The sequence below is a fragment of the Nyctibius grandis genome, chromosome Z (assembly GCF_013368605.1).
Source record: "Nyctibius grandis isolate bNycGra1 chromosome Z, bNycGra1.pri, whole genome shotgun sequence".
NCBI lineage: Eukaryota > Metazoa > Chordata > Aves > Nyctibiiformes > Nyctibiidae > Nyctibius > Nyctibius grandis.
In genome coordinates, this window is record NC_090695.1 from 20996962 (window position 1) to 21023736 (window position 26775).

A 26775-nucleotide genomic window follows, 5' to 3' on the forward strand; every position below is an offset into this window, starting at 1 on the left:
GCAATGTGCCCTTGTGGCCAAGAAGGCCAATGGCATCCTGGGGTGTATTAGAAGGGGTGTGGTTAGTAGGTCAAGAGAGGTTCTCCTCCCCCTCTACTCTGCCCTGGTGAGGCCGCATCTGGAATATTGTGTCCAGTTCTGGGCCCCTCAGTTCAAGAAGGACAGGGAACTGCTAGAGAGAGTCCAGCGCAGAGCCACGAAGATGATTAAGGGAGTGGAACATCTCCCTTATGAGGAGAGGCTGAGGGAGCTGGGTCTCTTTAGCTTGGAGAAGAGGAGACTGAGGGGTGACCTCATTAATGTTTATAAATATGTAAAGGGCAAGTGTCATGAGGATGGAGCCAGGCTCTTCTCAGTGACATCCCTTGACAGGACAAGGGGCAATGGGTGCAAGCTGGAACACAGGAGGTTCCACATAAATATGAGGAAAAACTTCTTTACAGTGAGGGTAACTGAACACTGGAACAGGCTGCCCAGAGAGGTTGTGGAGTCTCCTTCTCTGGAGACATTCAAAACCCGCCTGGACGCGTTCCTGTGTGATATGGTCTAGGTAATCCTGCTCCGGCAGGGGGATTGGACTATATGATCTTTCGAGGTCCCTTCCAATCCCTAACATTCTGTGATTCTGTGATTATCTGGTTTTTCCTTCTGGCCTGAAATAACTTCTTATAATTTTGTTTCTTGTACTTTATTACCTTTGTATCAGTTATTACAGAATCACAGAAGGGAAAGTTATGGAAAGGTTGGTAGCACTTCGTGTTTATATGACCATTTCTTTACAATTTGTCTACTGCATCAGTGTCTGAAACTTAAAATATGGTTTTATCCAGTAAGGAAAAAATAACCTGCAGACCTCTAAGGAGAATTCAGTAACTTCAGGAAATGTGTAACACTATCAATATGCTACTAAAACTAATTTATAGATGTATTGGAATCTTCTGATGAGGATATTGGATGGATAGGTGAAAAATCATCTATTTTCAAGACAAGATATATAAGTATTCAAAATAAGTGATGACAAGACATGACTTATCCAAGCAACTGAGATATGAAAGTAGTCATGCATTCAAAGCTGTCCAATGGCCGTGTCAGATAACAGGAGCATTAATGTTCTTTCTAATGAGAGGGAAAAGAAGAGAAACTGGTAAAACTCCCTGGAACTTTTCAGATGTCATAATGGAAAACCAGCCATAGTTTCTATCATGTGATATTTTTTGTGGAAATATATGTGGAAAGATATAAGCATTGCTAGGTGTAAACCACACTTTCATACAGGCTGCATTCATGAAGCTGTGGAAAACATACCAGGTCTTAGCCAGCTGCTGACGTTAGCTTAATCTGATATGGAATTTTATTTAAAACTTTATATAAAAAGTATTTTCCTGTTGGCTCTCCATCAGGACTTTCTTGGAATATAAAAGGCGGTAGAGCAGAAGTCCACTTGCTTTACCAAGAATAGTCTGTCTCCCAAACTGCTTTTAAGAAAATTTAGCAAGCCCTTTGAGGTTTTTTGGTCTTCTGTTTTGTTTTCAGACAACGAGGGCTGTTGGCTTTCTGCCTTAGTATCAATCTCTATGTGAAACTTTGAGACCTTTTGTTTCCTTGTGATTTGTCTTCATACATGTTCGGGGGTGATTTGTTTTAAAAACACTTAAAGGTACTGCCTGAGGATGTGTCTTTTTTTCTCTCTTCACATTGCTGCTGTATACCATCTCCCGTGTGTGTCTGTCTCTTAAATGGATATGCTTTTCCTTACTGGTCTAAAACTCAGTGTGTTTCAGTCTAAAAGCTCAATGCCATTTGATGTGACAGAAGAGCAGAACTGCAGTCTTTATTTCACTCTTTCCCCTCAGCATTTACTGACTCAAATGTGAGAGAGATCATTTATCAGTAATTGCAGGTCTCTTTATGTGTTTCATTTGTTCAGTCTTTAATATCTTAGCCCGCTATCACATCCAAAACTTGATGCTTCTTTTTTAATTAGCATTGACTTTTGAGGTCATAGGATTTCTTATGCTTCCATTTGAGAACATGAGAGCTGTTATCATCCCTCTTTTGTTATGATTTCTGGCAGGGAGACAGAACCTGAATGCTACTGAATCTAAGATAACTTTTTTCTATTTGTAGGCATCTGGCACTTCAAAGGTATGTGAGGAAAAAGACTTTTAGAAGTGAATGATTTTAATTGTCCTCCAGTTTGGTGATGAGATTCTGAATTGTCCTTTCTTTTTTTCCAGAGCTGAGTTCCGAAAACCTCAAAAATTGCTTTAAGATCATCAATGCTTATGTTTTCTTATCATCATCTGAATTTTTACAAGTATGTTACCGTTATATAAAGATTGATATTAGCACCTTAGGTCCCTAGTGGCAAACTGTTTTTTCTTAAATGTTGAAAAACATTGTATACACAAACATTTATACTCTTATGCATTTATGTGTTTACAAGCATATTGTTCTAATGTTAGCTTTTTATGGCACATGGTGGACACTCAATCAAACCAGATTTGAGAAAGATTATTATTTACAATTAATGTTTTGTGGATTGATTTAGTAATTTGATACCTGAAAAGGTCCTGTGTGGGGTAGTAATAGTTACTCTAATTATCCTACCAGATTAAAATTGTGATCATAAATTCTAGCAAGAATTGAACTAGAGATATTATGGGTTGTTCTCACACCTTTGTTAGAAAATTCATTGAGAATGAGTGTTTAAAAAACCTGCAATGTTAAAAAAAACAACAAAATGCTTAGATTAGATTTAAATTAGTTCAGGAAAGACAAGAATTTTAGCAAGTATGATCTTTGAAGAGAAGCTGGGTCTTTGGACATACGTAATCCTTAACGTGTTGAGTTTTGAAGTATATATATAGATATAAAACGTGTTTGCATAATACCTTCTTTTTATTTAATTTCAGATGTATGCTGCTGACTTATGCCAGTCATTTTGTGAACTTTTGAAGGACATAACTACTGAAGGTCAAGTTCAAGTTTTAAAGGTAAAGTGTAATAAAAATAATACCCAGATATTCAGCTGTGTGCATCCATTGTTCTTGCTAGTGCTTTTGTCAGGTTACAGTAATATTTTCAAGTATGATGAATGTAGAACACGTAGTAGAAAACAGGTTATTTAGCACACATTGACATTGTTTTGAACTACATATTTAAAGTGTGTGTGTGTGTGTATAGAAAGTGCATATATACACACATGTATTTTATAAAATACTGCTTTTCCCAAGAGAAGGTTAGTATGTCCTTAAATAGAGCACCCTAAAAGATAATCACATAACATTCTGTTCCTCTACCCTCTCTGCAATGCTTTCATTACTTCATGTGATTCCAAAGTGTTGTCCTTAGGTAAATGAGTTCTAAGCTAGTTTGAGTCCTCTTTGTATAGATGGATTTAGATTAAGAGTCCCTGGTATCTTTCCCATTTGATTAGTTGCTGGATTACTAGAGCAAGGTGGTTAGTGAGGGCTTGGATCTTGATGAAAATAATTTGTTCTACAGTCTGGCAACAGCACACTTAAACAGCCAGACGACCAATCACTGTATTGCAAAGATAATGCTATGTGTAGAAAATCTTGAGAGCATTGAGTTGCAAAACAAGGATTGTGTTTGAGTCAAAGTAACTTGATTTTATCTTTGGCTAATAGTCAACGTATGGAAGTTGTAGAAAGCTAATCGAAGTTGTTTATTTCTAATTTAATTTTAGAATGGAGAAGAGTGCCACAGTATAATACAAAAGATACTTAACACTTCTGATTACAAAATAAAAGGGCAAAATCAATCTGATGATTGATTGAACTAGAGTTTTAAGAGTTGTCCTAATTCAATTTTTAGCTTGGTTCAGAATTCAGAAAAAATTTCACTATTTGGAAAAAAAATGTAACGTCAAGAAATGATTCAACGCTAAAGCCAAAATCATACTTGTGTGTTAATAATCTAGGTTCATTTTGAGTGTTTCTATTAAAAATGTGCAAATGTAATTATGTAATTGCTGTATCTGGCCATCCAAATCTGAGTTTTTTCTATACCCTATCAACCAGTATTGATCCCTTTGTTAATACAAAGAGCAATAATATAGCTACTAATATTTTTAATATTAGTTTTCACTATTAAATACAAATAAGAAAAATAGTCATACAGTTCAAATTTTGTAACTGCACATTTGGAAAACTGGCAAGATAAGGTTAAATAAGTCTGCATACATAGGTGTATTATTAAAAAAAACGTTTAGGTGATTTTTATGATAAAATAAGCATCAGATGATCAAGATTCACTCTTTATTTTTTTCTGCATTTCTACATGACCACTAGAACCTAACAGGTCTAGAGCCAAGCTTTTCCAGTCTTTATTGAATGTTGAATGTATGGGCTCTATATCATACTCCTTTGTGTAGCATACTTGCACTTGTACCATTGACATAGTGTTCAAACAGTCTTTGCTTTTGGCATAAGTTGCTATTGTAATGGCAACAACTGCTTAAATAGAGTTGCCAGAGGTTTTTCAAAGTACTAAAAAACCTCTTTTTGCAAAAACTTCAAATGTATTGTGAAAGAGATGTTATGAAATTCATAAGTTTTTGAAATATTAAGCATGATACTTTAAATGTGCCTTTTAAAGACTTTCAAAAAACAAAGTTGGAGTATGCACTGAAAGATAAGTGAGTAGCAACTGTAGTGTATTACTACTTATGTTTCCAGTGACTGCACTAGTTGGGAACTTGTGTTGCTTATAAAAACTTTGACTTCAAGTCAAAGTTCATTCTAAATGGTATGGAGGAAAAAAATTAGATCCCACCTACCTCTTTGGTGGGTTGCACAGCTGCTTGCAGAATCCCAGAACAGAAAACAACAGGAGAAGCTGACATTCCTTCCTGTTTGTAGTTCCTGCTGTGAGGAGCTTAAGGACTCTAGTTCTGGAATTTAAAATGTCAGTTCCTTTCTGTCAATACTATTATTTAGAGTCTGTAGTTGGGCAAATGTTTAATGCAGTTTTTAATCAGATCTCTAAAATGTAATGGTGCTGCTAATATAGTATTGTTTATCCACTTGGCTCCCAGTGTGGCCTTGCCTTAGCCACAAGGTTTGTCAAGTATACTTTGAACACCTTCCTAGTATGCCTGCTTACTTGCAGAGGGATAACTGAGCTATAACCCATGTAAGTATTTTTACAAAAAGGAAAACATTTTGTCAGACATCACTGTGCTGACTTGTTAAACAAAAAATCCCTAAGATAAATATTGAGAACAGAAACAACCGGGAGCATTCTCTGAAATATTTTTCTACTAACACCTTTGGCTGGATTGAAAATAGACATTAGAACAGTAAATAAATGGATAAGGTTGAAAAACACTAATTTGGACTGATAAGATGATTTATTGAAAGATTGCTGAGACTTGATGTGACTAAATTTTCTAATTCTCTGAGACAGGCAATAAAATGTTTGAAAAGACTCTGTACAAGGAACAAATCAGTTAGCCAAAACTTTGAGTACTCGGAAAAGATGAGTGAGGGAAAATTTATGTTTACCTCCATATAACAGTATATTAAAGGTCTACAAAATTGAGAGGCATTGAAAGGGATCAACTGCTTAACACCTCTCTCAAGGCAAGAAATAGAGGGCATTAAATGAAGCTAGTAGGAACAAGGTTCAAAAAGAAAAGAAGATTTAGGGGCTACTGGACAAGAGCACATAAGAGTAGTTCCTTGTGGAAGTCCCTCTGAACTGAAAGTAGCTGGAGACCAAGAAGAGTGTTTAAGGGAGGTACCTTTATATGCTTTGTACACATCAGTGTGTAGATGTGTGGTCTCTGTCTTTATTTACCCATGGGATTGAACAGATATCAGCCCGTTATTCTCACATCCTCTTCCCCTCTCCATCTTGGTACAAGGGGAGAGCCCAAACAGCTGGGCAAAAGAAAGCCTGAAGACATAAGAAAAAAAAGTACTTCAGGGCACAGTTCATGGGGGAATAAAAATTGCTTCAGGGAAGAGCTCAGGGGGGAAAAAAGGAGCTGAGAGAACAAAGAGTTATTAATGTAAAAACTGGGAACCAGAACATGGTGCTGAGAATAGCACATCTGTGAGCACTTGTAGTTACTGTTACTTGATCACCTGCAAAGAGATGGTAGGTCCTAACCAATGATTCTTCAAAAAAGTGACAGGACAAAGGTATGGAAATAAGCCTTAAACTGCTGGTACTCCTCCCTGACAACCCACCTCATCAAGCTGCTTTTCCTGGAGACTTATCAAGGTCCTTTCTTCCAGCCCACCTCATCAGCTTTGCCAGGGCCAGGAGGAGGCTGATTAGGAGATGCTTGGCTAGGTGGGTTTCACTTGGCATGTCAGTTTTCGTCAGGTCCATTATACAGAGCAGGTTTGCAGAGTACTTCACTAGAATATACTTTCAGTAATCCTAGGGTTTCCTGATGTTTGATGATAAACATGATAGAATCATAGAATGGTTTGGGTTGGAAGGGACCTTAAAGGTTATCGAGCTCCAACCCACCTGCCATTGGCAGGGACATCTTGTACTAGACCAGGTTGGTCAAAGCCCCATCCAGCCTGGCCTTGGACACTGCCAGGGAGGGGGCATCCACAGCTTTTCTGGGCAGCCTGTTCCAGTGTCTCACCACCCTCATAGAAAAGAATTTCTTCCTAATATCTAATCTAAATCTGTGCTCTTTCAGTTTAAAACCATTCCCCCTCGTCCTGTCACTCCATGCCCTTGTAAAAAGTCACTCTTCTGCTTTCCTGTAGGCCCCTTTCAGGTACTGGAAGGCTGCTAGAAAGTCTCCCCAGAGCCTTCTCTTCTCCAGGCTGAACAGCCCAAACTCTCTCAACCTGTCTTCATAGGAGAGGTGCTCCAGCCATCTCATCATCTTTGTGGCCCTCCTCTGGACTCGGTCCAACATGTCCATGCCCTTCTTATGTTGGGGGCCCCAGTGCTGGACGCAGTACTCCAGGTGGGGTCTCAAGAGAGTGGAGTAGAGGGGCAGAATCCCCTCCCTCGACCTGCTGGCCACACTGCTTTTGATGCAGCCCAGGATACAGTTGGCTTTCTGGGCTGCAAGCACGCACTGCTGGCTCATGTTGAGCTTCTCGTCAACCACCACCCCCAAGTCCTTCTCCTCAGGGCTGCTCCTAATCCATTCTCCACTCAGCCTGTATTTGTGCTTGGGATTGCCCTGACCCACGTGCAGGACCTTGCACTTGGCCTTGTTGAACTTCATGTGGTTCGCATGGACCCACCTCTCAAGCCTGTCAAGGTCCCTCTGAATGGCATCCTTTCCCTCCAGCGTGTCGACTGCACCACAAAGCTTGGTGTCGTTGGCAAACTTGCTGAGGGTGCACTCAATCCCACTGTCCATATTGCCAACAAAAGGTGTTAAACAGCCTACCAGGACTTTATATATAGACCAGTATAAGTAGTTTTAAAGCTTCAGGTAAGATTTTAAAATGTGCTTTCCTAATTGTCTAATTTGCTTTTGTTCTTAAGGTTGTGGAAAATGTCCTAAAAGTAAACCCTGTTTTGGGTCCTCAAATGTTTCAACCACTTCTGCCATCAATATTCAAGGGAATTATAGATGGGGAGGTAAGAGTTATCCTTTAACTACTCTCTTCCTTTTGAACAGTACCTTCTGTTATCTGGCCCAGTTTTTTCATATCAGTCTTGCGTTTTCTCTTGTTTTAAGAGCCTCTGATAGATCTTTGACAGCTATTTTAAAAGTCTGTAAAAGTAACATAGTAGTGCAAGAGTTCAAGCAACATATCCATTATATCTTTTGTCATCTGGTGTCTGTTTTAATAGCACAAATTTTATTCTGCCACTCCTTCGCTATTAACACTGATAAGGTGCTATGACTGTGCTTAGTTGGATCCTTTTTAGGTGTTGGAGCTTTTTGTTGTGGTTTTTTTAAAGACACTTATACTACTCCTTTTTAAGTGTACCTGCACCAGGGAAAAACAAACTGGACAAGACGATTGACTTGACCTTCTTTTTCGAATTGACTTATCTAATATGAAGAGCTGAAGGATGTGAGAACACTTTGTGTGAGATAGAAGAGGCTTTAAGATTTTGCTTGCTTAGATGTCTTAAGTTCTCCCTTTTCTCTCTCTTTGCCTTCAACAAATTTCCATGTTGGGTAAAAAGGAGTAAAATCCAATATGCTTTAACTGTGTTGAACCTTGCAATGCTAGCAGGAGAAAAAAAATACTTTAATCATCAGAATCAGTGGGTAGAGTTCTCTGGGCTTTTGCCTTTTTTGATCAACACTTTTGCTTTTTTCAGAGTTGAAGACTTTCAGATACCAATATTTGGCTTCCATTATTATTGAGTTAAATAAGATACTTCCATGATTAAGCCAAGTAATATTACTTAGCAATGTACTTTTTGCTGTACAGAACACAAAAAAGGCAGTTTGTTTAAACAGTTTGCAGTTTAAGGAAATAGAAAACTGGAGGGTAGATTATCAAAATGTCTTCGATTTAAGACTTTAATAAATTCATTGCTCCATATTGAAAAAGGTATTAATCTGGGTTAAAGTTTTCAGGTAAATGCTGGCGTTTTGTTTTTCAAGTAGGCAATTCTACAAAATACTTACTGTTACATTGTTAGATGCTGAATTTAATACAAAGAAATCTGTAGCTTCTTTTAAAACTAAAAGTAATAACAAAGGATAATAAACTAATGAGCTTATTACTGTATCTAGTTTACCTTGAGACACTTGCAAATTAGTTACTAGGAAATGTATTCAGTGAAGTAAGTAATAACAATTTCAGGAATACTGAGCACTTCTTAATGTTATTAGAATTGTAAAGAGTAATTTTGAACCATAATCAACTTTGAAAGTTATTTTTTAACAGTACAATATACTGTTTATTCCTTAGATGCAGATTTTTAAATTTAAAGTAAAATCACCTTGCAAGTTGTCTTGACTGTTGGGAGGAAACTGACTTTGAGATTGCCATAGTTTTCCTGTTGTAAGAATCAAGAAACTCTGGTAATGATTGCTTGCTCAGTCTTGTGTTCTTAGATGCTTTTATTTACAATTTATAATTTCAAATTTAATAAAATACATAAAGGATGCATGCAAGTATTTTCCATGTGTTGCTGCTCTGTATGTTAAGTATTTTTCTCTTAATTAAACTAAGCCCCTTTTGTTTTGTTTTACTTTTGTTTCAGAGATACCCAGTGGTGATGTCTACTTATCTGGGGATCATAGGTAGAGTTCTACTACAAAATGCAAGTTTTTTTTCATTACTTTTGAGCCAGATGGGAGGTGAATTGGGTCAGGAGGTAAGCATTTTTGTCTTGGTATTTCAGCTAGACTGCATGTAGAAGTCTTGCATTCTTTTAACCTGAAAGAACTTTTCCCTCTGTTTTCCGTGTCTTTAAGTGAAATTTTAGTAATTTTCTTATCCTTAGGTATAATACAGTTCTCAAACAGGTAAGGACAAGTCCTTTTTTTATTTATTACCGGTGAAGGTGAAACAGGGTAAGTTCACATACTTTGATTGTATTAGACTGTTATAGGAAAACTGTTTGAGTAATTCACTGATCTGAATCAGTGCTCTGTCCATCAATTAAATGCATTTCTAACTTCTAGGTTACAATTAATGGTGAGGGGGGATCAGGGTCTACAAGCACTGTCATGTAAAATTTAAAAAAAACCTTTTGCCTGCTACTTCTGTCAGGTATACATAACTGTATGATGTTTTTCCCAGATTGAATAACGTATTCAGTTGGTAGAAAAATTAAAATAAATTATTTTCTGAATATGCTGAAGTACTCATAACTGAAAAGGAATGTTCTGTTTCCCATTGCAGTTGGACCAAATTCTTGGTAATATGATTGAAATGTGGGTCGACCGGTTGGATAACATCACTCAGCCAGAAAGAAGAAAACTTTCTGCTTTGGCATTGCTTTCACTTCTGCCATCATTGAATAGGTAAGCAAATGTACAGTGCCCTTAAATAAGAATGCTTTGAAGGCCCTTAAGATGTTTTTTAAGGTATTTCACAATTCTGCAGATAAACATTCCAGTATAAGTGGTCTTATTGCCTCTTTTTTTTTTTGCCAAGAGAAACTTAAAAAGGTAGAATTTTCATGCTACATTACATTAACTTCTTATTTGGCTTCATAGCAATATAGTAACCTTTCTTCTGTTTCATGGAAAATGTCTTTTAGTAAAAGTGAGGAAACAGCACTGCGTATTTTATTGTCCGTTCTCATACTAATATTGAAGTAGCTGCTTCTCTCATCTGTGATTAAGTAGTTGCTTTAGTTGGCTTGTTAGTATTATGGTGTCCCTTCCAGCGAACAATGTTTGTTCGGTTTCGTTTCCTGTCATGGGCAGACCTGCACTTTCCTCCTGCATTTCCCCTTTATGACATTAAATGGAAGAGCTGCTGTGAAAGACTGAAACAGTTTTTGCACTGTAGATTTCTATAGCAAGCAGCTTTTACTATTGTCTTTTCTCTAGCCATTGTCATTGCTGAATATACATAACAAAACAAGAGACTTGAACGAAAATGCTGAATAGTGTTATACGGACTTCTAAATTGTCACTACTAGAATTTGTGTATAACACATGTTTAGGTGAGAGCTCAGTCCGTACTTACCTTCAGATTATTCTTGTCTGTTTGAAAGTCAGGAGGGCAAGACTGCATGAGTTTACATTTAGTCTGCTGGATTTCCTGAAAAGTCTTAAGTGTTGTCTAATGGGAATTTAGATGTTAAAAAACCTAAAGCTATGTTAGTATCTGTAAAGCTGTAGAATACGTAGTCACTACCTAAAAAATCAGGGAACTCTTACACGTAAAACTTAAAGAGGCTTCATACCTTTTAATGTGCACAGAAGCTTTCCTTTTTTTGTCCCAGATCATCAGGAAAAACATCTAGCCAAAGGTGAACCAGCTGCTTTATGAGAAAGCTTTTGGTTTTTTTTTCAGTAGATGTAACAATGTTATATTACTTATGAGTATATTCAAAATGTTCTTAAAGAGGTGTTATCTAAAATTTAAGTTACTGAACTACATGTCTGTCTTCCTGTGAAGTTTCTTTTAAGGAGAGGAAGGAGAAAAGAAATTGCTTTATATAATTGTGTTATTTTGAAGTACCTTCAGCTGCTCCAAATTTCCTGCTGTAAAAGCCAATTAATTCTGACAGTCCTTAACATAATAAAACCTTTTGCAAATGACAGCTTTATTTTTCAGATACTCAAATCATTTAAGAAATCCGCTTCTCAGATAAAAAGCCTCTCTTTAGCGGACATATTTATGTCAAAGCTATGAAAATTTTGCTGTACAACTGAGACTGCCAGGGCCAAACGCACCTTCAGATAGGATGTGTGAAATTGATTCTGTCAAGTGATTTTTCCTTCTACTACCAAACAATGTGAGTCACTCTGGTTTTGCCATTTCATAGGGATTATATTGCATATGCTTGCTACATCTCACATCTGAAACTTGCGTTAAAAATACGATTTTTCAAAAGCAGGCTTCTTGTGCAAGTCCATTTGCAAAGTTTAAACAAAAATCTTTTAAATGTAATAAAGTATTTAAACAAAATACTTTGATTTATATAAACAATGTTTTCAAGAAAAGCTGAAGTAATTTTTCCTGTTGGACTGCCTCACTAACCAGGGCATCAGTTTATTTTAGAGAGGAAAGGGAGGGAATGGACAAAAGTACTGGGGGAAAAAGGAAGATAACATGTATTCTCATTCTTCCTTCAGAGATTATTAATGGATAAAATGTTGGGGAAAATATTAAGGAGTGACCTTTTTTATTCTCCTTCTAAACTCTATAGTATTACTTCATTGCTTTTAGGTACTTTTCTGGTTAGTGGCCTGTTAATCATGATGCATATGTGGACGTGTGACTTTCTGCTTTTTGGGGGAAGCTAAAGCTTCCGTCATTGTTCATTTAAAACCAGTATGGCAAAAATAATTTCTTATTTCAAATATAGTGCCTTTAAGAATGTCACAAGTTAAGGATTTTAGAACAGATAAGATGGGAATCACTGCAGAGCAGTTCTTCTAGTTCACAGTGGTTCTCGGGCCAATTAGCTGGACCAAGCAGGTTATAAAGTGACAGTTTATTAGCCAAACTATAACTTTCTTGTCTAGGCAATATTGTCCAGACATACATGCAATAACATGACTTTAGTACCAACAGTACCATTACATTTTATCATGTATGCATATAGTCGTTTGATCCAACATCCTGTTTATCTTCTTACACACAGCTGCACATTGTATTAGTCTTTAGTAGCTCATGTTAAAAAAAGAACAATAACAGCTTCTTTCCTGATTAGTGTGTCGCAGCACCTTCTCACTTAGCAGTAATTTCCTGGTGTTACTTGGGGTTTTTGCATAAACTAAATACTACCTAATTATCTGCATTTGCTATGTGAATGGCAAAACGAAGGGGGATGGGGTAGTAGCTGGGCTTGCACCACTGGGGCAACGCTCTAGTGTTGAGGTAGACCAGGAGGCCTCCCATCCCCCTGGGGTGAAATCGGTGTGCTCAGCTTGCTCCCTGAAATGCCTGTACACCAATGCACGCAGCATGGGGAATAAACAGGAGGAGTTGGAAATCCCTGTTCGGTCGGGGGACTATGATTTAGTGGCAATTACAGAGACTTGGTGGGACGCCTCGCATGACTGGAATGTGGTCATGGATGGCTATGTCCTGTTCAGGAAAGACAGGCCACTAAGGAGAGGTGGTGGAGTTGCTCTTTATGTGAGTGAGCAGCTAGAATGTATTGAGTTCTGTCCAGGGGCGGATCAGGAGCGAGTTGAGAGTTTGTGGGTGCGAATTAAGGGGCAGGCTGGCAGGGGTGATACTGTTGTGGGTGTCTATTACAGGCCACTGGATCAGGATGAGGAGGGTGATGAGGCCTTCTACAGGCAGCTGAGAGCAGTCTCACAATTACAGGGCCTGGTTGTCATGGGGGATTTCAACTACCCTGATATTTGCTGGGAGGCCTACTCAGCCAGCCATCCTCAGTCCAGGAGGTTCCTCCAGTGCATTGATGATAACTTTCTGATGCAAATGGTGGATGAGCCAACTAGGAGAGGAGCGCTGCTGGATCTTATCCTCACTAAGAAGGAGGGTCTGGTTGAAGAGCTGAAGGCTGAGAGCAGCCTTGGTTGTAGTGACCATGAGATGGTAGAGTTCAGGATCTCATGTGGCAGGAACAGAATAGCTAGCAGAATCACAACCCTGGACTTCAGGAGGGCCAACTTTGGCCTTTTCAAGCAATTGCTAGGGGAAATCCCATGGGACAGGGTACTAGAAGGTAAGGGGGCCCAAGATAGTTGGTTAGCATTCAAGGACTGCTTCTTCTGAGCTCAAGACCAGAGCATCCCAACAAGTAGGAAGTCAAGGAAGGGTACCAGGAGACCTACATGGTTAAACAGGGAACTGCTGGGCAAACTCAAGTGGAAGAAGAAGGTATACAGATCATGGAAGGAGGGGCTGGCCACTTGGGAGGAATATAAGTCTGTTGTCAGAGGATGTAGGGAGGCAACTAGGAAAGCTAAGGCCTCCTTGGAATTAAACCTTGCAAGAGAGGTCAAGGACAACAGAAAGGGCTTCTTCAAATACATTGCAGGTAAAGCCAACACTAGAGGCAATGTAGGCCCACTGATGAATGAGGTGGGGGCCCTGGAGACAGAGGATAAAAAGAAGGCGGAGTTACTGAATGCCTTCTTTCCCTCTGTCTATACTGCTGGAGGCTGTCCTGAGGAGCCCCGGACCCCTGAGGCCCCAGAAGAAGTCAGGATAGAGGAGGAATCTGTCTTGGTAGATGAGGGCTGGGTCAGGGACCAATTAAGCAATCTGGACGTCCATAAATCCATGGGCCCTGATGGGATGCACCCGCAGGTGCTGAGGGAGCTGGCGGAAGTCATTGCTAGGCCACTCTCCATCATCTTTACTAAGTTGTGGGCAACGGGAGAGGTGCCTGAGGACTGGAGGAAAGCGAATGTCACTCCAGTCTTTAAAAAGGGCAAGAAGGAGGACCCGGGTAACTATAGACCGGTCAGCCTCACCTCCATCCCCGGAAAGGTGATGGAACAACTTGTCCTTGGTGCTGTCTCTAGGCACATCAAGGATAGGGGGATCATTAGGGGCACTTAGCATGGCTTCACCAAGGGGAAGTCATGCTTAACCAACTTGATAGCCTTTTATGAGGATGTTACCCGGTGGACAGATGATGGTAAAGCTGTGGATGTGGTGTATCTCGATTTCAGTAAAGCGTTTGACACGGTCTCCCACAGCATCCTCACAGCTAAACTGAGGAAGTGTGGTCTGGATGATCGGGTAGTGAGGTGGATTGTGAACTGGCTGAAGGAAAGAAGCCAGAGAGTAGTGGTCAGCGGGACAGAGCCTAGTTGGAGGTCTGTGTCTAGCGGAGTCCCTCAAGGGTCGGTACTGGGACCAGTACTATTCAATATATTCATTAATGACTTGGATGAGGGAATAGAGTGCACTGTCAGCAAGTTCACTGATGACACAAAACTGGGAGGAGTGGCTGACACACCGGAAGGCTGCGCAGCCATTCAGAGGGACCTAGACAGGCTGGAGAGTTGGGTGGGGAGAAATTTAATGAAATATAACAAGGGCAAGTGTAGAGTCCTGCATCTGGGCAAGAACAACCCCATGTATGAGTACAAGTTGGGGCAGAGCTGTTGGAGAGCAGCGTAGGGGAAAGGGACCTGGGGGTCCTAGTGGACAGCAGGATGACCATGAGCCAGCAATGTGCCCTTGTGGCCAAGAAGGCCAATGGCATCCTGGGGTGTATTAGAAGGGGTGTGGTTAGTAGGTCAAGAGAGGTTCTCCTCCCCCTCTACTCTGCCCTGGTGAGGCCGCATCTGGAATATTGTGTCCAGTTCTGGGCCCCTCAGTTCAAGAAGGACAGGGAACTGCTAGAGAGAGTCCAGCGCAGAGCCACGAAGATGATTAAGGGAGTGGAACATCTCCCTTATGAGGAGAGGCTGAGGGAGCTGGGTCTCTTTAGCTTGGAGAAGAGGAGACTGAGGGGTGACCTCATTAATGTTTATAAATATGTAAAGGGCAAGTGTCATGAGGATGGAGCCAGGCTCTTCTCAGTGACATCCCTTGACAGGACAAGGGGCAATGGGTGCAAGCTGGAACACAGGAGGTTCCACATAAATATGAGGAAAAACTTCTTTACGGTGAGGGTGACCGAACACTGGAACAGGCTGCCCAGAGAGGTTGTGGAGTCTCCTTCTCTGGAGACATTCAAAACCCGCCTGGACGCGTTCCTGTGTGATATGGTCTAGGCAATCCTGCCCCGGCAGGAGAATTGGACTAGATGATCTTTCGAGGTCCCTTCCAATCCCTAACATTCTGTGATTCTGTGAGTCTGGGCATTTGGTGTTAGCATTGTTTGTGTCTGACTGATATATGCATCCGTATTATTTTCCAAATTTTGTACGCTTACTGCCTGTTCGCCACTCATATCTATCCACATTTTCATTCCATTTTCATTAATTTATTGAAAGCTCTTAGTACTTCATAAAATAAATTAAAGTCCTTTGTCTTTAAAGTTATGTATATAACAGTAGGGTCCGGTAGCAAGATTTAGGTAGTGCAGATACACTTACACATGTGTCTCCATGTTCAGCACACAGGGGAAGTATGCATGGACACACAACAGCTAAAACAGTGAGGGTTTTTTTTTCAAAAAACATGAAAGGACTTGTAGTTTGCTGGAGGAGAATCATATCTGAGCAGTGACATGAGAGGTGACAGCAACCTGGATGGATCAAGAACTGGCTGAACAACAGAGCCCAGAGGGCTGTGATCCGCGGTGCTCAGTCTAGTTGGAGGCCATTGGCTAGTGATGTTCCCCAGGGGTCAGTACTGGGTCCGCCCCTGTTCCACTTATTCATCAATGACCTGGATGAAGGAACAGAGTGTACACTCAGCAGATTTGCTCATGACACAAAACTGGGAGGGGTGGCCGATGCACCAGAAGGCTATGCTGCCATTCAGCGAGACCTGGACAGGCTGGAGAGCTGGGTGGAGAGGAACCTAATGAAGTTCAACAAAGGCAAGTGTAGAGTCCTGTGCCTTGGGAGGAATAACCCCATGCACTGGTACAGGTTGGGGGCTGATCTACTGGAGAGCAGCTCTACAGAGAAGGACCTGGGTGTTCTGGTGGACAAGTAGTTCACCCTGAGCCAGCAATGTGCCCTTGGCCAATGGTACCCTGGTGTGCATTAGGAAAAGTGTGGCCAGCACGTCAAGGGAGGTTATCCTGCCCGTCTGCATGGCCTTGGTGAGGCCACATCTGGAGTACTGTGTCCAGTTCTGGGCCCTTCAGTTCAAGAAAGATAAGGAATTACTGGAGAGAGTCCAGCGAAGAGCTACAAAGATGATCAGAGGACTGGAGCATCTCTCTTATGAGGAGAGGCTGAGAGAGCTGGGTCTGTTCAGCTTGGAGAAGAGAAGACTGAGAGGGAATCTTATTAACACTTACAAATACCTTAGGGGTGGGTGTCAAGAGGAGGGGGTCAGATTCTTCTCAGTGGTGCCCAGTGACAGGACATGGGGCAATGGGCACAAGCTGAAACATGGGAAGTTCCATCTGAATATGAGGAGGAACTTCTTACTTTGATGGTGACAGATCACGGGAACAGGCTGCCCAGGGAGGTTGTGGAGTCTCCTTCTCTTGAGATATTCAAAACCCGCCTGGACGTGACCCTGTGCAACCTGCTCTAGGTGAACCTGCTGTGGCAGGGGCTTGGACTAGATGATCTCCAGAGGTCCCTTCCAGCCCTTAACCATTCTGTGATTCTGTGATTCCTAAATGTTGTAATTTCCCAGTCTAGTTCCGTCATATTCCAGTTTTTCTACAGTCTTAATGGCTTGTTTGTGAACCTACAACTTCAAGAGTACCCTTCTAGTACAGTACAGTAGATGTAGTTGGGTTTTATTAGATGTGCCCTTGGCCCACAAAATAATGCCCAGTGAACATGGTCAGGAGCAGGAGCCTAACTTTTTTTTAGGCCATTGTGGACAGGATGTGGGCACCCACCACTATCTCAGGTGCTACATTTTGAGAGATGCATATTCAACATTCTTTGTATTTCCTGAGACCAAAGTAGCTAAAATTGTACCTCTTCCCTTCCTCATACCTATATATATCTCTGGAAATAATGTTAATCAGTTTGCATACTGCACTTCTGTCACTTCGTATCATGTCAGCATTACAGTGTTTTGGGACATCCTTATTTTGGGTTATTTAAAGCTTTTAATGATCATTTAGCAAAGCAGATTTCTTTTTTATTCCTTCAGTTATTAGCTGTGTATCTTGGTAGAGCACAGACAATACTGAAAGATGCTTCAGAGATAGGAACATTTTAGTCTCTAGTAGGAAATGTGAACAGAATTTGGAAAGATAGTGTCAATGATTAGCTTAGCTTGATGTGGTACCTAAGTGTTATCACAGGTAGCATTTGACACCATGTTGAAAGCTAACCACCTTTTGCTAGTAAGTGTTATTAATGCTATGCCTATTATTCTTGAATGAGAGGTTGCCAAGTTTGCTTTTACTCAAAGTCACTGCTTTCCAAAACAGTCCACTAATTTTGGTGCTTGAGGATAGGTTCGTTCTTGGTGGACCTACCAGTGTAGAGTGATACCAGAGAATAAAAGCAGAAGGAAGGAAGATCTGCAATTGGAGGTACTTGCTAAATACACAGTGGGAGTGCAACAGATAGTTTCACTCTTATAAGCTGAAGAGAATAATTACAGTGCTAAATACTGATTTTCCTCTGTTTTGTGAGCTTTAACATAATTTTGTAGCAATTACGAGAATGAAATCCCTCTTCAAAAATTGACTTTAATACATTTTAAAGATGGGTAACTTGAGAACCTGTTTTTGAACTTGTTACATGTTTTTCTGCTATACAGAAATTGGTCTTGGATGACTATTTTATGCTAGCTAATAGTCATAACCTGAATTATATTGGCTTTAATCTAACATGGATCAGTGACAAAATAGAGGTGGTTTGGAAAGGCTGCACTGAGTGCAGTGCTCATATGTTCTTTCAGTTACTTTGACCTGTCATTTTATGCACAGTTTGACAAATTGTTGTTGCTCAGACTTTGTGCTTGTGTTGACATGGAGTCGTTGCTGAACTAGATTTTAATATGCAATGACATTAGTAACTTTATCAATATTAGCATATTAAGATAAAATTCACTTCAGGATTCAGAAACAGTTTTCTCTGTTGCCATGTGAAGCTGTATTCAGGTATTAACCTGGTATTTCTATCACTAGAGAACAAAATTTGCAGTGAATAAAATACAGCACTGTTGGAGCTGCCTAAGCTTGTTTGAAAGAAATGTTTGGGGTTTTCCTGTTCAAGTGTTTTCCTTACAGCTTTCAACTAGTAATTAATTTTATTGTTTAAGGACAAGCCAGTTTGAGAAATGTTGATCCAAGTTATATGTGTATCCCAGTCTTTTTTATGGTTTTCTCTAAAATGGTCTCAGTTATTTGCCTCTTGTTCTTAACAGATATTACTTTCAGATGCTTTAACAGCATGTACTCTTAATGAATCAATACCTGGAAATTACAATCCAATCAGATCTGCAGACCTCCAGGTGCCGTATTTACAAAGTGCAAGACAGGGCTTTCTCCAGATTTCCTAGTGCAAATTGAAAGGAGCCGTGACCTGAATTAAAATTCTTCTTCCTCATTTTGTACATGGGATCTGAGAATCAGAAAGGTCAGCGATGTGCTCAGAACCACAGTGGCAGCTAGGGTTTGAGCAAAATTTTGATGAGTATTGATAAGGTACGTTTAGTACAAGACCACAGGGACATTCAACCACTTACTAGGCACCAGCTTTCATTTATCTGGCCACTTCTCTAAATTTCAATGCTGATATCCTGTAGAGCTTCAGCAATTCCTTCAGTCTTTCTTCAATATGTTAATTCTGGCATCTTGCAAAAAAGGGCGATCTATTAACATTTGTCTTTTAAAACTTTTTTTTTAGATTGAGACTTGCTTCTTTTAGCCCTATGGGGTTGTTTCACACAGCACATCTTGGAAGAAATAGTTTTTAATGATTTCTTTACCCAAGGAAATGTCAGCATAAATAGGCGATACATAGTGAAGCTTAGGTAGGAGATAATTTCTTGTTTGGAGTAGTTTTTCATTTTTGGTCAATCTCTGTTTTTCCCCTCACCTGACTCTCTTTGACCTGGATAATCTTTTTCAGTTACTGTTCTCTACTCCATATCTGGAATACTTCCCTAATCATTGTGGGAATTGTTCAAAACTATTCAGTGTTTTCCCTTTAAGGAAGTGACATGCTATTTTACTTTGCTTTCTTTTATATCGGTGATTGTTAAATACAGTGAAAATACCAATACTGTTGGTTTAATGGTCTCAGAAAAAAGAACCAAATGCAGTTCAAATTATGGGTTGCAAGTGGTACAGGCTTTGTCTAAAGTGGCCCATGGACCAGTTTTACTGGTCCTGCTGGTTTCTTACTTTAAACTAGATATTGTAAGAGTTATGTCCTACTGATTTCTAACTTTAGATATTGTGAGAGGTATTGACTTGACAGAATTGAAGGTCATTAATTTTTGTCCTTTTTTTGGGTTTTTATTGAAACTTTCCCCTACGTCCCAACTCTAGGTTTGGCCAGCTCAAGGTGAGAAACTGAAGGAGTATTTCTCTTGATACTGACTGTTTTACAGATTTCAAACATAAAAAGCCAGTTATATACGGTCAAAACTATTTTTTTCAAAACTTCAGAAATGTAAATTTCTTTTGGCAGAATTTAGAAGAAAGCCTCTTCAAAAGCATGTCTGTGTCTATTCCGCTTCCTTTGCTCATGTGCTTCATGCGTTTCAGCTTGGATTATTATAGACAAAGATATTCGGGTGATATTTCGCCCCTTATGTGAACTCATGCTTCCTGTGTGAGATCATTGTGGCCTAAGTGACTTGATTCTTCTCCTGTTGCGTCTCTTCCTTGGCTGTGGCTACTGATGGGCGTTGTCGTCTTCGTTCTACTGAGTGGAAGGTCTCGTTACAGTATAAATCGTGATTTTATAGTTACATCGCTATTTTTAGGCTTAATCTCTAATTTACTGTCTCATTTTGTTGTTTCCTTTTTCCCCCTTTCATGATGTGTCTGGACTTTGCAGGTATTTAGTCCCTGGATAACCTAAGGATGTAATCTCCAGTACTTAAGCCAGGGGGATATTTATAGCACATGTTTGCATGAAGTGTTTATATGCACAAGGGACACTGCAGGAAACAAAAGCTGTGGACCAAAAGTGTGGCTGTCAGAATATACATAGTCCTCTGTGGATAAATTTGCTTTAAAAAAAGTGGCCTAAAGTGAGACCTAACAAAGTGCCTGGATCAAGTCTGAAAGACAACAGACAGGAATTTAGTACCACATCATGCAGTTCTCATCTCTAAGCTTTCCTGAGCTTCCCTGGGATTGCTGGCAGGGTGTGCAGGGTGTGCCTTGCTGGAATGCAGGAGGCACCGGGGCTCTGCCCTCCAGATCTCCATCTTCTCGCTCTCTGCTGGGCCACTGGAGTGTGTGTGTGTGTGTGTGTGTGTGGTGGCAGCAGTTCTGCTCTGCAGACAGACAGAGAGCAGTGTAAATGTTGCTATTGATTTAATAAAACTCTGTATTCCGGCTGAAAGAGAAAGGATTTACAGATAATGCAATAGTGCTGTTACAAATAGGTATGCTTTATTCTAAAAGTTATACCTAACTTAGATAAAACTCTTTTGAGCTCTCCTAATTAAAAACAGTAGTTTAAAAAAAAAACAAACTAAACAGCAACAGTTACAAACTAAGATAGTTCTTGGTTTTCTAGAAAAAAATCATTGAGATTTCCTTTCCAACAATACTTCTGAAGCACAGATAAAATGGCTTCCTGTCCCAGGGTTTCCTGTATCCATGGCAACCTGACTTTAACCACTTATTTCTTAGTTTCCTGAGCAAACAGTTGCAAATCCTGGAGCAAAATGTGAATGCTCTGGTACGCGGCAATACTGCCATTACAAAGGTTTCACAGTTGAGTGTAGTCGGTCAGCTTGTAACTTAGTCCAGTGAACTTCAAAACGGCAAAGTAACAGAAATAATGAACTTCAGATTTGGGGTAAGGAATTGTTTTTATTTATTTTGAATGCAACTCCAGTTATAAAAGTAAAATTCAAATTATAAATGAGCAACCAGTGAAAGGAAACTTGTTTCCAGTTGGCATTTCTACTTGAATGCTATTGAACTATTTCCTAGTCATTCTTACTATAAAAAAAGTTAATAAGCAATCTTTTGAATTTATTAGAAGCCATTGATTTGGCAGCTTAGTTGCTTTTATGCTGCAACCAATTAAATATTTTCTGGCTGGGTTGTTGGTACATTTATTTCATTGTTCATTTACTTTGAAAATTTTTTCAGTGTAGTTCAAACTTATACTTAGTAAGTTTTTTTTTTGAAATGCGTATTTGACATTGAAGGAGAATATATAAAATACCAACCTTGAAAGCAATGCTTGTATTTTAAAGACTCTACACATAGAATCTTTAAACTTTCCAATTAATAATATTTATAAACTTCTTTTTGTCTCTACTAGCAAAGTCTGAGATGAGTGAGAAGGCCAAAGACAGGGATATGTGTGGTCTGCAAAGTTCTCCACCCTGCCTGGGAGCATTCCTGCATATCCTTAATTTCTTTCTTTTGTTGCTGCTCCAGAAGGAGTCTCTTGGCTGTCCAGCTGCTTGCCAGCTCTGCACAGGGAGACAAGTTAGCTGTCGTAATTTAGGTCTTTTGAGTGTCCCACGGAACTTTCCAAAAACAACAATTCTTGTGTACCTCAGTGGGAATAATATATCGCGTGTCACTCCAAATGAACTAAGAGGCCTTCAGGAGCTTGCTGCACTCTACATGGATAACTCCAGCATTTTGTATGTATACCCGAAAGCTTTTGTGGAACTCCCCAAGCTTTGCTACTTGCATCTGAATAACAATAATATTAAACGCTTGGATCCGGGAATCTTTGAGGGTCTTTCTAATCTTCATTGTTTATACCTTCAGAATAATCAAATAGCTTTTGTTCCCAGAGGATTATTTAGTGATCTCCTTTCTGTTAGATATTTAAGCCTTCAAAGAAATCGTCTCAGTGTCCTTGGAAGTGGGACTTTCTTGGGAATGATAAGTCTCCAAACACTTAACCTAGCCAATAATAAGATTTCACGGATATCAGATTCAGCATTTCATCATCTTGAAAACCTTGCATATTTGTTCCTTGAAGATAACAACTTAACACTTGTGCCATCAAATGCTATTGGAAGGCTCAAAAATCTTGAAAGACTTTCTTTGTCTCACAATCCCATTGGATCAATACATCCTTTTGCGTTTAAAGGACTTTACAAGCTTAGATATCTGTCTTTAAAAAATGTAAAGCTAAAATGTGTTGCTGTAAATGGATTTTTTGGATTAACCAACCTTAGCCAGTTAATCTTAAGTTATAATGATTTAGAAAATATAAATTCCAGCACTTTTACCTTATTGAACAATTTAATGTATCTGCAGCTAGACAGAAATAGAATAACCAGTATTGGCTATGGTACCTTTGAAAAAATGGGACAGTCACTTAAAATACTCAGTTTAGCATTTAATAATATTACAGAGTTACAACCGGAAGTGCTCAAGCCCTTGGTGTCTTTAACTCATCTACAGGTAAATTATAATCCTTGGAACTGCAGCTGCAAAATGCTTTGGTTACTTAAGTGGCTAGCGTCATCTCCTATTTCCGTAAAAATTCATTGTCAGAATCCCCTGAGTATGCGTGGTAGACCTTTGCATTACATTAAGTGGACTCAGTTTGCAAACTGCAGTAGCCCTACTGCCAGCCCAGAAACAGCCTGGAGTCTAAGATCTGTAGGTGTCAGTCACAGCGCTACCACTTTACTGATGGCGTGGCATAAGGGAAACAGGCACAACGCATTTGAACAGTTTGTCAATGCAGAAACTAAATATCTTGCTTTCCAGGAAGGAACTACAGCTACATCTGCTAACCTATTGCCCTATGAAGAAAATGCTGCTGAAATTCCATCACGGGCAACTACAGTATTATCAACACTACCGATGCAAATACCAGCACAGATTGTACCTGTTAACAGAACTGTAGAAGAAAAAGGTTTATTTCCAACAGATGCTGCTCCTGTATTATTAAAAACATCCCTACTTTGTACACAACAGGTTGAAAAGCTGAATCAGTCTTTTGACATTTTACTAGCCTTTTTCATTCTGGCTTGTGCTGTGATCCTCTTCTTAACCTGTAAAATTATTCAGTTTAGGCAGAAACTAAAGGTGCTAGAAAACTCAGGGGAAAAGAGAATAGAATATTATGGTTTTTATCAGCCTAGCAGATACAACATAACTGACCCAGTGCAGTCTCTAACGCGGAATTCAATGAGGCATTCAGAATTGGACCAAATTAGGCTGCTCAAGCGAACGGCATCTGAAAGTCAGGCACAGGTCATATTGTTTGAACATTCATCATTGTAATTTATCTCATTTGATTTGATGTTAACTTTATTGTGATCTGAAATGTCAAGAAATCAAGAACTCAGTTTTCTAAAAATACCTTCACTGGTTAAAATCAACTGGTTGATAGAGGTGTGGAAAATGGCATCGTTTGGGTTCTGCATCATCATTTGCTTCCTGGATGTTTTGAAGTGTGTTGGGTTTTATTAGGTGTCATTTAAATCTGACATGGATAGGCATATTATCCTCTGTCCCTGTTGTAGGAATCTTTCACCCATAACTCAAGTATACGTGCCATGTAAAGTACACATATATTTATTTTTATGTTGCAATACTTAATGGTGTAAGTTTCTATCAAAATTCCATAGCTAACTTGAAGCTTGCAGCAAGCAAAACATCAGTTTTTAGCAGGATCATGAAGCCAAGAAATCTGGGGGAATGAGAAAAAAAGCAATGCTTCATTTATTTATCATAATGCGGTTTCTACTCTGCCTCTGTTAATCATCACAGTGGGAGAAAAAGTGACCATATTTACATCTAGCATGTTCAAACACTTGAGGAAAAGAAAAATTTAAAACGATACATATTTTATTCATACATATGACACTTTTAATATACAAAGTTGTGTATTCAGTCTGTATAATGAATATATTAAAGTGAATTTTTTTCTTAGTGTGTATCTGTATAATTTTATAATAATACCTGAAACTGGAGTTAATAGGGATACTAAATTTCTATTGGATTGAAATATTGTGCAAGTTTATTATGTCTAAGGTAATAGAGCTGGTTAATTATAGTCAATAAAACATATTTTGTTGTCTGTAAAGAAATAGTTTGAGGGAGTTTTTGGCTAGATAAGAGATATAAACTGAAGAAATATGCTACAGTTCAAATAAATAATTCTAGATTAATTGCTGAAGATATTTACATATTTGTGATGTATATTTGGAAGTTTTAGGTCAAAGTACGTTTTCTTAGTGAAGACCTAATTTTAGGCTTCATCTTCAAAAGATGGATATTATTTTACTGTACAGTTTACATTTGTTTTAACTTTTTATTTCTATTTAGACTATTGGTGTTCTGTTTACATTATTATCAGATTTAGCGTGTTATAGCTTTATTTTCAACCTGAATTTTTGTGATTTTTTTTCTTGTTGTTACTCCAGTAATTCTAACTTTATTCAGGAAAACGTAATAAAAATATGTTCCAAGTAGTCCCATAATGTAAAATTTTCAGCTAGCTGGATGGGACTTACTTTTCTAGATACTGTTTGTCTTGTATAGGCCTGTGCCCTAGAGGCTTCAGCCACTTGGTTTACAAGCAACACAATTTACAGTTAGATCGTTTAGCTCAGAGAAAAATGGGAGAGCAACGTTTTGATAGTCTGTCCTCCATGGGGTTGATCTAAGTTGTCTAGAAGTATCTTGCTGTTCCAGGATCCAACCTGGAGTCTGTGACATTCTCCAGGTGAATCAGAACTGCTCTGAAGCTCTTGTTCTAGCCTGCCTGCTTTCTGCTGGTGTAACTCATGTGCATGGCTGTGTTGTACTTCTCCATATCATCCTGTTGGTTCATTTCCAGTTCGTTTCCAGGAATGACACATATTATCTGCTACCAGTACATACATATACCTTAACTTCACTGTGTGAGTGTGAACGTGCAAGTGTGCCTCTGTTGTTGCTTGTTATATGTCTATGGAATGTAATGAAATGTCATTTACTATATCATAATACTATATCTTACTCTAATTTACTGTATAATAGATCAAATACTTTTATGGGACACAATTCAGCTGCTTAGGCAAAAACTTAAACTATTATTTTCTACTTGTAGATCAGATGTTGAATTTAACAGGTAAATGTTTTTAAGGAGAGAAAACATTGACTCTAATTCATGCTTAATTTTTTTTTTTAGGTGGCTAATCCATTACGGTCTCTTCCTCTAACTCATTTTTGTTACTTTCTTCCTATCCTACATAGTTCCTCCTGACAAGTGTTAAATTTTTTTTCATTTAATAACAGCTGCACAATCAGTGATTGCACAGTAGTAGGTTCTGTAGTTTTATGTGCTATATTTCTAAATTTTCAATTTTTTATGTAAATCTTCAGAAATAATGGACTTAAAATTCAGTGGAAGCTAGTTAGCTAAGTTTTTATTGCTAGAAAAGCTGCTGTGCCTTTGTTAGAGAGGAGTTTTGGGAGTGGGCAAAGGTTGAGACTGAACAAACCTAGTTCTCAAAGAGATCTGACAGGGGGCAGCTCTGTTGTTTTAGGCTTCAATTTCCACAGCTGCTCTCTACAGAAGAGCACGAGAGGTTCCCTCTGAAAGTGTGTCTTTCCACTGGCAAGCTGTTGTAGGAGTTGTTTGCCAGGTATGAGCCTCACCATCTGTGGTGATAGAGCATGAAAGGAAACCGATGCTGTCAGAGCTGTTTGTGCAAGCAAAGAGCTGAAGCAGCTGGAAGCCATCCTTTGGAGTGGAGTCGTCTTCTAATATCCAGCTTGCCAACTCTTGGGATTAGACTAACAAAGAATTGAGAGATTCATGTTGTGGGGTAAATGCCTTTCTTTTGCAGTTAGTAGCTTTTGTATTTAAATGTTCACACTGGGAAACAGATCCTTTCATGTATACTTGTTGTTCATATATCTAACTATTAAAATCATTAGAGAGTACTTTAGAAGCCTTAGTTGAGTCTGCTGTCATGAAGCAAAATGGCACTTTACGGTCATCAAGTTTACGGTCAGCCGTAGGCTTCCCCTGGAAATGTTGTCTTAGCGGCTACATTACTGTTTTAGTAGTTCTTAGCACTGCACAGGTCCTAAGGTGGGGGGGTGTGTGGAATAATCATTTACATTGCTCACAGTATGTGCAAAGCGATCTCTGTTTGTCCCACTCCACCTCTTTCCTTGGCTCATGAGATAAGAATAAAGAATTAATGAATCTTTCTCAAATCTACTGTATGCTAGTAAAGATATGGAATTAAGCTTTTCCCTTTTTTGGTGTTTACTGCTTCATCCTGGTGAATGTAGAAAAGCAGAAAAGATTTTTCTCCTCTTCCTTTTAATCTCTAAAAAAGTGTGTTTTCCCATGCAGAATATTTGCTCTCTTTCTGATAAGCTGAGGAAAATGTATAGCAGATGTGGAGACCATTTTATTTAAGTACCCCTAAAAATTTATCATGATATATGTTTTATTAAGCTGAT

The 26775-nt window shown here is 39.1% G+C and overlaps 2 protein-coding genes across 4 annotated transcripts in view; both read left to right on the top strand.

Moving 5' to 3' along the window:
- The window catches only part of IPO11 (importin 11), a 104668-nt gene that overhangs the window by 62962 nt on the left and 14931 nt on the right, over window positions 1-26775 (top strand). Inside the window, exons 25-30 of one of the 3 annotated variants that reach the window (XM_068423596.1) lie at window positions 2128-2145; window positions 2238-2317; window positions 2916-2996; window positions 7501-7596; window positions 9187-9300; window positions 9831-9952. In XM_068423596.1, coding sequence (XP_068279697.1) covers window positions 2128-2145; window positions 2238-2317; window positions 2916-2996; window positions 7501-7596; window positions 9187-9300; window positions 9831-9952 — 511 coding nt within the window. Of the gene's footprint in view, window positions 1-2127; window positions 2146-2237; window positions 2318-2915; window positions 2997-7500; window positions 7597-8891; window positions 8963-9186; window positions 9301-9830; window positions 9953-26775 lie in introns of those variants that run through there. The other 2 variants (XM_068423597.1, XM_068423598.1) reach the window with 2 other exon arrangements.
- On the top strand, window positions 21056-23592 carry LRRC70 (leucine rich repeat containing 70). Its single transcript, XM_068423600.1, has 2 exons — window positions 21056-21181; window positions 21656-23592. The coding sequence occupies exon 2, from the start codon at window positions 21667-21669 to the stop codon at window positions 23590-23592; it is 1926 nt and encodes a 641-aa protein (XP_068279701.1). The 5' UTR covers window positions 21056-21181; window positions 21656-21666.